This window comes from Suillus clintonianus (genome assembly GCF_016758775.1).
Source record: "Suillus clintonianus strain FC179 chromosome Unknown DEU56scaffold_118, whole genome shotgun sequence".
Lineage (NCBI taxonomy): Eukaryota > Fungi > Basidiomycota > Agaricomycetes > Boletales > Suillaceae > Suillus > Suillus clintonianus.
This window is the reverse complement of record NW_024539342.1, coordinates 75,106-88,626: the sequence shown is the minus strand read 5'-3', so window position 1 is coordinate 88,626 and position 13,521 is coordinate 75,106. Positions and strand designations below refer to the sequence as shown.

The 13,521-nt window shown below is 48.3% G+C and overlaps 5 protein-coding genes across 5 annotated transcripts; all 5 read left to right on the top strand.

Annotated features, from left to right (window-relative positions):
• Positions 1 to 1,040: 1,040 nt before the first annotated feature.
• Positions 1,041 to 3,484, top strand: DEU56DRAFT_984133 (uncharacterized protein; the record flags this gene model as incomplete). The annotated part of the gene is made up of 7 exons (XM_041359986.1): positions 1,041 to 2,072; positions 2,129 to 2,170; positions 2,226 to 2,405; positions 2,458 to 2,520; positions 2,572 to 2,706; positions 2,761 to 3,025; positions 3,207 to 3,484. 7 exons carry the CDS (start codon positions 1,041 to 1,043, stop codon positions 3,224 to 3,226), a joined length of 1,737 nt encoding a protein of 578 aa, XP_041203204.1. The 3' UTR covers positions 3,227 to 3,484.
• A 3,736-nt stretch (positions 3,485 to 7,220) lies between these two features.
• Positions 7,221 to 7,848, top strand: DEU56DRAFT_917884 (uncharacterized protein; the record flags this gene model as incomplete). Its single annotated transcript, XM_041358046.1, has 3 exons — positions 7,221 to 7,308; positions 7,376 to 7,567; positions 7,643 to 7,848. The coding sequence occupies 3 exons, from the start codon at positions 7,221 to 7,223 to the stop codon at positions 7,846 to 7,848; spliced, it is 486 nt and encodes a 161-aa protein (XP_041203203.1).
• A 566-nt stretch (positions 7,849 to 8,414) lies between these two features.
• DEU56DRAFT_77757 (uncharacterized protein) lies at positions 8,415 to 9,687 on the top strand. The gene is made up of 6 exons (XM_041351779.1): positions 8,415 to 8,673; positions 8,720 to 8,830; positions 8,886 to 8,999; positions 9,062 to 9,174; positions 9,235 to 9,411; positions 9,461 to 9,687. Exons 1-6 carry the CDS (start codon positions 8,597 to 8,599, stop codon positions 9,643 to 9,645), a joined length of 777 nt encoding a protein of 258 aa, XP_041203202.1. The 5' UTR covers positions 8,415 to 8,596; the 3' UTR covers positions 9,646 to 9,687.
• Positions 9,688 to 10,475: 788 nt separating this feature from the next.
• Positions 10,476 to 11,930, top strand: DEU56DRAFT_832735 (uncharacterized protein). The gene is made up of 5 exons (XM_041354606.1): positions 10,476 to 11,006; positions 11,067 to 11,162; positions 11,230 to 11,294; positions 11,356 to 11,532; positions 11,583 to 11,930. Exons 1-5 carry the CDS (start codon positions 10,927 to 10,929, stop codon positions 11,771 to 11,773), a joined length of 609 nt encoding a protein of 202 aa, XP_041203201.1. The 5' UTR covers positions 10,476 to 10,926; the 3' UTR covers positions 11,774 to 11,930.
• Positions 11,931 to 12,243: 313 nt separating this feature from the next.
• Positions 12,244 to 13,441, top strand: DEU56DRAFT_832730 (uncharacterized protein). Its single transcript, XM_041354605.1, has 5 exons — positions 12,244 to 12,453; positions 12,504 to 12,624; positions 12,686 to 12,887; positions 12,940 to 13,303; positions 13,356 to 13,441. Exons 1-4 carry the CDS (start codon positions 12,436 to 12,438, stop codon positions 13,232 to 13,234), a joined length of 636 nt encoding a protein of 211 aa, XP_041203200.1. The 5' UTR covers positions 12,244 to 12,435; the 3' UTR covers positions 13,235 to 13,303; positions 13,356 to 13,441.
• Positions 13,442 to 13,521: the final 80 nt, after the last annotated feature.

The window sequence follows — 13,521 nt, the reverse complement described above, 5'->3', positions numbered from 1 at the left end:
TCGCCCTAATCACACCATACTCCATAACCCCCTAAACACTTCACCAGCTCGTTAACACGAGATCGACGGCACAGCCCTGAGGCCTCAGTCGATAGGCAACTGAAGTAACCTCTTTGGAATGCACTGCGGATATGCCAACTATACCACAAATCACAGAAGTAGTCCATCACTTCTCGACTCCTTAGAACTACCTCACATAATCCCATCGCACACCTTACTTGATTCTCTGTTTGGCCTGCGTAAGCAGCCGAGCATGCGTTACCGTATTCATTGTCACATCATACACACGCAAGCACATTATTTAGCCTTCTCATTTTCGACAAACCGTCCATCTAAAACGGCCGGCAGGAACGGCGGATTGGTGGGGGTACGCCCTACACCAATGCATTTGGAGGTTTGGAAATGGGGTACGGAGCAAGGGGCTCCATGGCTTACTAGTACTGTCCTACATAGAGTATCACTCTCAATGGACATAAATTGGAAAAAAAAAAAAAAAAAAAAAAAAAATCTCCCGGAGAGAATGCAACCGCTGATTCGTTCTGCAAAGAGACCAGCCAGAGAAATTTTCAACGAACAAGCTAATCATGGTCGATTGCAAAGGTTCTCCTAGCATGCCAGGTTCTGATTCCCTGGAATCAACAGAGAGTGAATTGAGAGGGGAATCTTTTCAACTCACTGATGTCAGAATGACGGCTTGAGACGTGCTTGATCACCAGGCTGTATGCAAAGGCAGAACCATCGAAGCAGTACGCTCAAGGACCACCAAGTCAGAATGTCCCGATAATACTCTCAATCAATATTAATGGCATCACAGCATCTCGCCCATTCAACCTATGGTAGAAAAGAGATTGAGGCTCTGGCACAGGAACTTCGTTATGGCTGTCATGGTTGTGGCTGTGAGTCGAAAGCAGTGGGAATCTTCAAACCACTATCGAAAAGGCGAGGCCTACAGTATACTTACCGCAGCTTCAAACCCATTCAAAGAATACCATCTGCATGCTTGGCCACAAATTAACAATTTTGCTCGCGGAGACACAATTATGGCTTCCACATCGACAAAGCCAGCTGCTACGACATCAATTCTGACACCAGTAATGACTTTGAAGGGTCACGGAGACGACATTCGATCTGTATCCTACTTTCCAGACGGCCGGCGAATGATCAGCGGATCTTTGGACAAGACCACTCGGCAATGGGACTTGCAGACGGGTAAGGAGATTGGAAAGGCGCAGGATGTTTCTGGGCAGGAAGTAGATGTGGTGGCGGTATCAAAGGATGGTCGATGGATCATTACTGCTGGTGGAGATGATATTCCGGAGGTCAAAGTCTATGAGGTCGAGACGGGAATCGTGAAAACATTCGAAGGCCACTCAGACCAGATTGCCTGCATAGATATCTCTGCGGACAGTAGGCTGCTGGCGAGCGGGGCAGATGATTCTACAGCGCGGGTATGGAGCTTGGACACTGGGAAGCTCGTAGCTGGTCCATTCAAGAGTGATGACAAAGTGGGCGCAGTTCGATTCTCCCAGGACTCGAAGAAGCTCGCAGTCAAGTCAAATGCGGCGAAGTGCCTTGAGCTGTGGGATGTCCGGACACAGAAGTTGGATGTCAGAGTTGGGGGATTCGCATCTCTTCGATTACCCCTCATGCCATCACCAGTTTTCTGGACAACCCAAAACCAAAACATCACAACTGCATTCGACACAAAGGACGACTCCGCCGACACGATCTATAAGTTTGATGGGTCGACGCTGGAGACTGTTGGAGTTCCCTTTGAAGGGCACACCGGGGTTATCACCGGTCTAGCGCTTTCAAGTTCATTTGATGATGCCGTCCTCGCTAGTGCCTCTGTAGACAATACCATCAAGCTCTGGGCCTTCGAATCCCGACAGCTCCTTGCCTCCTTCAGCGTCCGAAACCCTATGTGCCTCATCTTTTCACCCGACTCACGCCAGCTAGCTTATGTGACGTCATACTACAAAGATGATCACAACTTGAAGATTTATATATGCGACACCCCACCCAACATCATTACTAGTAGCACTAGGCCTGTGCCGGATACAAAGGCAAGTGTTCGCATTTGCCGCACACATTTATCGTCCTTGGCTAACATTAATGTCCCTCACAGACTAATGCACACAAAAAGTCCAACCTCGGTGGTTTGCTAAATGTACGCATTCCATCATGTTACTCATTACGCTACTCATCCATCGCCATCATTGCAGTCTGACGCAACTCGTCGTCCTTCTGCCTTGCGCCGCAATCCACTGATATTACCTAGTCCGCAAATACCTCCGCGTACCATAGACCCGCAGCCACCCATTTTCATTCGCCTCAGCAGAATACTTCGTTTCACTTCTCGCACGAACGCAGTCCCCCCTGTCCAACCTCGTAATCCCCTAGATGTAGGTGATTTATCTCGGTTTTTTCACTATTGACTCGACGATGGAACCACAGGTTCCTGCTACATTGCCACTACCATCCTCTCTCTCGGGGCAGGCCCCAACTCGGTTTGATCATGTCAGTCTTGATTCCACTCAACTCGCAACGCATGTCTGAGTGCATATCCAGTTTGAAATAAGTTCTCCCCCTCACCCATCAAACGGTCCAGTCACGCAGTTCCTACAACAGCACCTTTCTTTCCTCGTGCCAAGACACAGTCATGGGCCGCCTGTCGTTGAAGTCGCACCAGGGCGCAAGTTCACTGTGACCCGCATCTCCTTAATTGACACTGGCTCTTCGCTGACTCGTACCCTATAGCGGCTGGTTGCTGCCAATCTACCAGAATACAAGAAGGTAGACGACACCCGGCGTCCGTCTAGCCAGCAGCCTGTCGTGCAGCAGGACGTCGAGTCGTCTGATGTTGATTCACTCCCAGACGTGCATTGGTTCAAGGCGTTCCTGTGCTACAATTCGTGCTGGTCCCATGGCAGACTGAGGGTGCCTCCTCGATGGCGCTTGGAGCGTGTCGTCATACCCCGTCAGGATGGCACGACAAACACTAGTAGCAGCCGCAGTGGTGCTCGTAATTAACCGTGTTCGTTGCATTTCTATAACTGATTGTTTCACACTTTTATGTATCCAGATTAAGGTAACCCGGCATCCGGGGATATATTCCATAGAGCTGTATACCAACCCTGACACCGATTGCACAGCAGCTTGTAGGTCTCACCTTCACGTACTTCATAGCGGTACTCATTCACAAGAACACAACCCGGGGTCATAGAAAAATCAATGATGCACACCTCGTCATGACTTACCTTCAGAGCTACAGTGCGCCGAGTATAACATATCTTTGTTCTCATTCCCCAGTCTTGCTTCCCAGCCTCGTGCTCTTGAGAACACTTGCTTCTTTCCACGCTTGGCCCAGTGACGCGGATCAATGTCGATGGTGCGGGTTTTGGCGATGCGAGGCTTTATGAATTCCCTCACATTTGCAAGTGTGTGCGCGGTCCGTGAAGTGGAAAAAGATTGGATGATTGTGTGCTCGAAGATAGTTGAGGTGAGGTCCATGGGACCTGCGACGAAAGGTGGCGTGCACAATTGCCCCCTGGCGTTCATCTCATAGGGGATGGTTTGATAATAGGATTCGTCATCATCGTCAGACCAACATACACGAGACCTCACTCGTGGTCCTGAACTCGACTTCATAGTCACCCAGCTCGACATCACCCATACTGTTTGTTGGCTTGATATCGATGGCTTTGTTGAAGATGTCCAACTACTAGTTCGAGCGCTGGGGCACTGTCCCTGCTGAAGCCAATTGTCAGTTGATCCGTGCTGCAGGATCACATGGGATATTATACATTACCAGGAGGCTCAGCGGCTGCAACTTAAATGGCCTGATGATGATGGGTATCTGTGCGAGTCTCCTGCGTCTGTTTAAACCTCCCTTCCTCATTGCGAGGTACCCCGTATTCGGCTGCGATTGGATCAGAAATAAGCCGTGAGTATTGGTGATGAAAATCGAATACTTGAATATCGTAGAGCTGTTTCCGAACTTCCAGCATGAATGAACACACCAGCAGGCAAATCATTATTGGGTGAGTCGGGGCATGTTCAAAGATCACTAAGTAACATTATCATCACAAGTTTCGCGAACAGCTCGCGACGCGCGCTGCTACTTCGGACGCACATCTCCTATATGAACTAGGCTTGTAAGACCCTCACAGGCAAAGATCATGGCTTCAGCAATCTACGCGATCAGAAGATTCGGAACGTGCACTATCTATTCTGTGAGGAACTTCAGCGTAGACACCGGGGCTGGACGACGAGGGCCAAAGGACATGGCGAGTGCGTTGGTTGTGATCACTGGCATTCATCAACACATGCACGGGGTTTCGAAACGGATTCATTTCTCCAGACTGTTGTGCTCCCACTTAACTGTAAGCAGATAGTGTGAAATGAAGCACATCCTACAAGCCGCTGTGGAATTGGTACCACAATCGGTATATGTCTACATAGAAGTGTGAAACCATCAGTTACGGAGATACAACGAATACGGATGAATGCACAGGAAATTAGCTGCGAGCATGAGCACCACTACGGCTGCTACTAGTGTTTGTCGTGCCATCTTGGCGGGGTATGCCAACACGCTCCAAGCGTTATCGAGGAGGCAATGTCAATCAAGGAGATGCAGGTTACAGTGAGATTCTGCCCTGGTGCAACTTCAACGACAGGCGGCCCATGGCTGTGTCTTGGCACGAGAAAAGAAAGGTGCTGTCACAGGAACTGCGTGACTGGACCGTTCGACGGGTGTGGGGAAGCCCTATTTCAAACTGGATATGCACTCAGCCATACATTGAGAGTTAAATAAAAATCAAGACTTACATGATCAAACCGAGTCGCGGCCTGCCCCGAGAGAGGATGGTAGGGAAATGTAGCAGGGTCCAGGGACCTCAGTGAGCTGCTGAGCTAGAGCGTATACAAATGGCCCTGACAGTACTTTTCATCGACGCGTTCCGTTTCTAGATCTGCGTCTCGTGTTTCAAACTCCGCCTTTGGCGGGTCAAATCCTAATTCCGTGTTTAAACTTTAGGTGAGCTTTCAAAATTTTCAATCTTCATTCTGAGTACCACTAGCAACTATGTGGTTTATATTTTCCCTCCCATTTCTGTTGTTCCTTTGGCCGTTCAAGCTTTTGGTCGGATTTATCATGTATATTTTCGGTTTCAGGAAAGGGGGCGTAGCAAAAGGTACGTCTTCACTGGCAATCACCAACTGTAGTACCCGTCTCGTCACTAACTAAACGCGCTCTGACAGGTTCATATGCATCTCAATACCAATCCAAACGTTACGGTGGTTCTGTGCCACAGGAGTCTGGCTTTGCAAAACTCCAGGCGTATGGGGCTACTGATGGATTGCGAGGACGGAGATGAAACAGGACCGATGCTTGCGGGTTCTGTACACTTGATGTCGAGTATTGGAGTTGTGTTTGTCTTAGGCGGGGCGTGGGGATGGAGCAACGGTGGAGGGAGTTGAATCGGGGTCAGCAACATATGCTAATATAGTCGTTGCAAATATGTGACATGTTCGTCTACGTACTCAGTAGAACAACGTACGTTCCCCTACTATAAATTCGCTGTCAACTTGCGTGGCCCTATCGTACTGCTTGGTACCGGAAGTCAGCCGGAAGCGTCGTGCTGTATCATTTTCGATGCATAGACTGTAACACGCGGACGCAGCGCGGAGTCTATCGCGGTCATTATGCGCGTCGCGGACCCTATTAGTGCTGACTCTGAATTGTCGATCCCCCACTCACCACGCTCAACTTCCTAGCCCACCTTAAATCTGAGTTTCTGGCTATGAGACATACAAGGAGGCTTGACTTTCTAATAACATGGCAGTGTGGCTTCTTTGGATTTGATTTCGTGGGAGCTCAAATGCTTAGTAGTTACAGTCGTTCCTGCCCCCAGGCTGCTCGACGTATGCCAAACGACGACAAACACAGATCGGTAGCTTTGTAAGCGCTAAGGCGACCTCTTTTTTTTTTTTATCTCCAAACAATTCATGATCTGCGCTTCAGCTGAAAGATTGACTCGAGACTTGTTCGACCCCCAAAATAACTTCCTTGCTCACACAATTCACTCAGCTGAGCAGGCTTCAGCCTCATGCAGCGTGTGGTGTCATTAAGCCAAGGTTTTAATCATCATCATCGCCATAAATACCCCGTGCAAAGTTCTTCGCTCCTCATGTCGTTGCGGTCCCCAGATGGATTTTAACGTTCAAGGTTGAATTTATGGCCTTTCTCTGTCGTGGTTGTCACCATGCCGTCGATGTCTCGTGCGCCCATGAACACGGCGGGCATCGTTCTTATTCATTGGCTCCCTTTCTCTCCTTCACGCTCAAATCGTATTTTTCCGGCTTGGTATCACTCCGACTGCCAACGCCGTTTTTCAATCAGTACATGCCATTGCGAAGGGCGGACACTCTCATACAGTCCACCGTCCTACTGATTCAAGTATCATATATCATGTGTCGGCCCTTGGGACGTTGCGTAATCGTCCAGTGATTTATAGTGCGACAATCTACAAGTACATCAATGCAAACTTTTGCCTTTCCTCGTCACTATGCCTTTCCCGCTCAAGGTGTTCCAATTCAACGGTCTCCCTTCCCTCCCTTTGCGCGCTGCACGCCCAAATGCTACTCTCGTAGCGCCGAGTAGTTCATGCTACTTCGGCGGTTTCTAATAAGCAAGTGCCACATCATATCAACATTTTAAATCAGTTCTCACATAATGTATACAGTTGGTCGCACACGCCTGACATTTGACTCTGGCGAGTTGTAGATATGTTTTGATCTCAACTCACCAGCGCTACCAATGCGGATGCCACATGTATGACGCGGGCGCCATTCCAAGCATCCCCACCTACCAATGAAACGTCCCAGGTGTCAACAACATCTGTGACATACGCGTCCCTGGGGTCGAACGTGAGGAATTTGTATCTGCATCATAATATGTTCAGGCCGTATGATGAAGCAGATGCTATGTCATTAGTGATGTCGACCTTGAGCTGCATGAGTGAATGTGTGGCCCCTGCGTATGGTGCAAAGTTCGAGTCTGCACTGTGGTGATTGTGTCACGAGGAACAACGAGGTTGGTTTCATACGAACTCGGTTGATGGTTGCATTTGGCGCCTGGCGCTTATTTAAAGTTATTATGCCCTGACGCCTACTATAAAACCAAATTTCTTTGTGAATGGTCTTGAGCGCATACAGCCATGTCTCAGCAAGACATCAACTGGTCGATATTATGGGACACCGGTACCTGCCTCACTTGTTGTGCTCTGACAGAGGCCAATGATTGGTGTTAGTTTTTGCTTCCTGTTCACTGTTCTGGACGTTGTTGATTTTGTTTTCCAAATGCACTCTCTAGCAATCAGACATCCATACGTCGCAACTGGACTTCTAACGTGCATCTGTAATTATCCTGAACTCGTTCTGACACCATTGCGGCTCGCGCGTTATACATGTTTCCTCCCATTTCGGTTGATCCTTTGGCCGTTCAAGCTTTTGGTCAGGTTCATCCTGTATATTTTCGGTTTCAGGAGAGAGGGTGTAGCAAAAGGTACATCTTCACTGGCAATCACAACTGTAGCCACCACAAGACTTGTCTCATCACTAACTAAAAACGCCCTGACAGATTCATATGCATCCCGATACCAATCCCGTCGTTATGGTGGCTATGTGCCACGGGAATCCGTCTTTTCAAAATTCCAGGCGCAAGGGGCTGCTGATGATTACGAGGACGAGGATGAAACAGAATCGACATTTGCGGATCCTGTGATTTTGATGTCGGGTATTGGAGTTTACTATGTCTTAGGCAGGGAGTGGGGATGGTGGTATTGATGTGGTGGGTGGTAACGTGGATGATCGACGATTGATGGAGGGACTCTGAGTTGAGTCAATGTCAGCTATACTCATTGAAGTATGTGACATGTTCGTCTACGTGCGACACCGTGGCATGTTCCCGTAAATTCGCTGTCAACTTGCGTGGCCTCGTCGTGCTACTTGGTACCGGAAGTCAACCGGAAGCTTTGTGCTGATATCATTTTCGATAGGCTAACATAGGGACTGTAACACGTACGCGGAAGCAGCGCGGAGTCTGTCGCAGTCCTTGCCCACGTCATGGACCAGCGCTGACTCTGAATTGGTTTCTACCTCAATTCGCCACACTCAACTTCCCCGCCTTAGATCTGAGTCCCCGGCTATACTACATATATGGAGGCTTGACCTTTCTATGGGTGCCCTCCGTGACGTGCACCATATGATATTCAACTGCTGATAGCATGGCGGTTTGACTTCATTTCTCCTCCTGGCCAAGCTTCCGGCTTCTCGACTTTGGGCTACTAGTACATGCAAGCTGCACATACATTGATGAATGGGTGCCGTCGATGCATGCAGTACAATTTCAAGTGACAGGTGTTGGGCATATGCGGCTTGTCAAATGAGTGAAGACAGATTTGGGCAACGTTTAGGTTTGATTGCGTGGGAGCTCAATTGATGGACGTCTGAGCAAAATTTAGTTACAGTCGTTCCTGCGTACTATCACAAAGCTTCGGGTATCAACGTTATATCAACTTTCACGCCTACAGCCATGTCTGACTGGTCGAGGTTGTCGAGCATTGTTTTTTCGCAAGCATCTGATGCTCTGACAGAGGCCAAACAACGAGTGTAGGTTATTCGCCTCTCGATTCATAGCCTTTGCTGATGCGGACAGTCAAGCCATTTCTCAGAACGATCTAGACCCACAGAACATCGACTGGTCCAAAATATCGGGCAGTGTTCTCTCCCGTGCGTCAGATGCTCTGACAGAGGCCAAACAACTGGTGTATGTTATCCGTTTCTTGATTATCATGCCTTCGCTGACGCAATTCGATACACAGAAATCAGGCGGCGTCCCAGAATGATATAGACCTACAAAACGTTGACTGGTCCAGGTTATCAGACAAGGTTGTATCCCATGCGTCTGATGCTCTGACAGACGCCAAACAGCTGGCGTATGTTTTCCGTTTCTTGATTATAACGCCTTTTCTGACGCGGCCCGGTCTGCACATCTCAGAAATCAGGCCATGTTACAAAAACATGTAGACTTGACAAACATCGACTGGTCCAAAGTATCGGGCAACATTCTCTCCCATGCTTCTAGTGCTCTGACAGAGATCGATAACTGGTGTAGGTGTCATTTAGCTCTCGAGCACGATATGCTTTACGGGACTGATCCGTACTTTCCAGCAATCAGTCATTCATATGAATCAGCTGGAGCGTTGTTGTTCATATCTGCGCTTACACATCCTGCAATAATTCTGGCATCATTGCAGCTGATGGGATCAACTGCGGTGTTCATGTGTTTTATCCCGGTGCGGTTGACCACTTGGTATTTTGGCTTCAGGAGTGGAGGAGTAGCAAAAGGTACACAAACACAGTGCTTTCTATTTGGTAACTAAACACGCCATGACAGGTTCACTTGCATCTCAATATCAGTCCAGCCACTATGGTGGTCACGTACCACGAAGCTCTGGATTCGCGAAACTTCAGTCATATGGGGCCACTATGCCGACGGTCACCTCGACACTTGTCTCCTTATTGTCATATGCTGGAGCTGTGATTATCTTGGGCCGGAAATGGGGATGGTGGCTACGATGACGTAGTTCGGATTGTTATGTATCGTGTAATTATATTGCTGAGGTATGCACGTCACACTTGTCAAAAGAATGACAATGTTTTGGGTTAATTCGCGGGAGCTTGATGGATACCGTTGAGCCGGTAGCTTGTGACTGAGTACTGATGCATACTGATGCATAGAGTACAGGAGCTGTAGTTTTGGTTTTTCATACAGGCCTGTCGTCGACTGGTGAAAATTGTCGAGCGCTGTTCTCTTGTACTCAGACAGTACGGAGGCCAGACAAGTACTGTTTCCAGGTGATTCACTTCTTGATCATGTACACCTTTTATTGATTTTCTACCAGTTACCTGCAAGCTTATATATACACGGCCATGTCCCAGCAAGTTCTAGACCTGCCCAACATTGACTGGCCCGAATTGCGGGGCACTATTCTCGCCTCTTCTCACAGAGGTTAACATGTTAATACCTGGTGTGGGTTATTTGCTTTTCGTTCGCGGCAATGTTGATGAGCTTGATAATGTGCTCTTCAACAATAAGACACCTATATGTTGCAGCTAGAGCTTTGATATCCGTAATACCCACAGGACTTGTCTCATGGCTGAAAACGCGCCATGATAGATACATTCATCAGTCCCGCAACATGGAATATCGTGATGTTACACCCTGAGCTTGTTATAACCAGTGACGTGTTCATTCACTTATCAGTAACTATAGAACGTACGCATGTTCCCTTAAATTCAGCTTTCGTAGCTCCGTAGCAACTCCGTAGTGCTTATGTTGTACCGGTACCGGAGGTGTCATTGATGTTGAGTCGACGAACATGCGGAAGCAGCGCGGAGTCTGCCGTGGTCCTGAGATCTCACAAGCAGCTGACTCTGAATTGGTTCCCACGTCAATGCAGGTCGGTGCACGTGAGTCAATCCCTGTTCACCGGATACTCAACCTCTTCTCCAGCCCACCTTAGATTTGGCTCTGACTGAGTTCCCGGCTATATATGCGACATACCGTCACATGAAGGCTTGACTTTTTACAGGATGCCTTCCGTCGCATCCGCCACCTGATATGCAGCTTCGGAGACGATGTAAATTGTTGGTTCATTTCTACTTCTGGCCAAGCTTCCAGCTTCTCGATTCGATGTGTGCAGCAACGTTTTTTCGGCAGTTGCGGCTTGTCAAATTATTGATGGCAGGTTTGGGCGTGATTTCGTCGGAGCTCAAATGGTAGACGTCGAGACTCTGAGTCGGTGAGCGCTGGGGTACATTTGTTCGTGCACTACCACAAAGCCTTTGGTATTGCCCTTCATGCCTCCAGCTATCATGATGTCGGAATTGTCGGGCAGTGTTTTCTCCCAAGCGTCTTTGATATTGGCCAAACAACAGGTGTAGGTTATTTTCCCTTTGATTAGATCATTACATCTTCCCTGATGCGCCTCGATATACAGCAATCAGGTTGACCTGCCAAATATCGACTGGGCGAAATTATGGGCTGCCATTCTTTCCCGTGCGTCCGATGTTCTGACGAAGGCCAAACAATTGGTGTATGTCATTCGCTACTAGTACTTGAGTATTCCATAATTGTTGATGGGCTTGATGCAAACTATCTAGGCCCAAATTGTTGCGCACTGTTCTCTCCGGTGCTTTAATCGGTTTGACAGCGATCAATACCCAATGTATGTGTCATTCAGCTCTGGATCGCGATATATGCTATACTAACTGATACATGATTTCCAGCAATCATCCATCCATACGCAGTAGCCGGAATCTTGATACTCATCTCTGCAGCTACAAATATTGGGATCTTCCTGGCATTATTGCAGTCGACGGGAGCAATTGCGTTGTTCCTGTGTTTTCTCCCGGTGTATTTGATTATCTGGTGCCTTGGCTTCAGGAGTCAAGGAGTACAGCAAGGTAAACAAATACATCACTTTCCGCTTGGTAACTAAACAATGCTGGGACAGTTTCACTTGCGTCCCAATATCAGGCCAGTCACTACGGTGGTTACGTGCCCCGAGGCTCTGGATTTTCGCAACTCCAATCACTTGGGGCCACCGCTGGCATGTTGACATTCCTGTTGACGCTTGTCTCCTTGTTGTCATATGCTGGAGCTGTGATTGTCTTGGGCCGGGAGTGGGGGTGGTGGCTCCAATGAGGTGACTGGATTGTTTTGTATCGAATGGAGTTGAAATGAGACTACCTTGTTGGGGCGCATGCATGTGACTTTTTTCAAAGGAATAACCAAGTTCGGGGTTGATTTTGTGAAAGCTTGATGAATACGATGCCGCTAATTATTCGTAACTGATGCCATGAAGTGCGGAGGAGTGCAGGTGGTGTTGGCTGGGGCTGTAGTATTGACCTTTCATACAGGCTTGCCTGACATCGACTGGTGAAAATTGTCGGGCCCTGTTTTCTTGTACTCTGACAGTCCCAGAGGCCAGGCGAGTGTTTACAGGTGATTCACTTCTCGATTACGCCTTTTGTTGATGGGCTTAACTTTCTGACAATCAGGTAGTCGCTGGGCTCGCAGGCTCATCTGCTACAATTGTGTTTTAATAGTTGCGCACCTCGCCAAAAGTGAGTAAACCCTCACCGACAATATTAATAGCTCAACTAACTTGCCTCCCTGGGCCACAACACCTGCCGGACCGTGCTACACGAGCATCCGAATCAGAAAACCAGGAGAGTGTGTAGTTGAGATTTGTGTGAGGGGAATATTGGGCTGCTCGAGTGAACAGCCCGAAACGTTGATGATAGTATTTATGACATTTGACAAGAGAATGACATCGTGAGGTTGATTTTATGGCAACGTAATACATGAGCGCTCGGCGCTTACTATCATCTTATAAACAAACTTGTCTGGTTGGCTCGACCTTCAGGCTTACACGCATACAACCATGTCCCAAGAAGATCAAGATCTACACCTGCCCAACATTGACTGGCCCAAATTACGGGACACTATTCTCGCCTCTTCAATTTATGCTCTGACAAAGGTTGATAACTGGTGTAAGTTATCAAGTTGTTTCTTGTTCACGAGGTTGTTTATAAACTGAATCACACTCCCCAGCAATCAGGCACCCATATGTTGCAGCTGGAGCCTTGATATGGATCTCTGACAGTCCTGAGATCCTTTTGACGCCATTGCGGCTCACGGCGAAAACTGCGCGTTTTATCTGTCTCCTCCCGCTTCGGTTGATCCTGTGGCCCTTCAAGCTCTCGGGCAGGTTTATCCTATATATTTTTGGTTTCAGGAGAGAAGGCGTAGCGAGAGGTCACATCCTATTCTACAGGTCTCTCGTCTCAACTAAACGCAACCATGTCAGATTCATTGGCATCCCAGTACCAATCCCATCACTACGGCGGCTACGTGCCACGGGACTCCACCTTCGCAAGATTTCAGTCATACGGTGCCACTGACTATTATGATGACTCGGACATAGAAGAAGCAATCAGATCAATGGAAGCCGACGAAGCACGGAGAATGAGATTAATGGACCCTGGCCATTACGAGAATGGGGATCCTGAAGCAGGATCGATGCTTCCGGTTGCCGTCTCTTGGATGTCAGCTATTGGGGCTGGGTTTGTCTTGGGCAGGACGTGGGGGTGGTGGAATTGATGTGATTAGCGCTTATGATGGAGGGACTCGGAGTAGGAGTCAGTGCCAGCAGCATGAAATATCGTGAAGCTATATCGATGCAACCGTTAAGTGACGTGTTTATCTACTTGATAAAACGTACACTTGTTCCTCGTACGCTTGCATGACCCCGTCGTCCTAGTACCGAGTACCGGAAGTTTATGACAGGTAAGTTTGTTAAGTACTGGCGAGCCAGCGCGCGGAGTCGGCCATGCTCTTCACGCGGGCTGCTGAGTCTGAATTGTTCATGGGGTGTCAATACCTTCCTG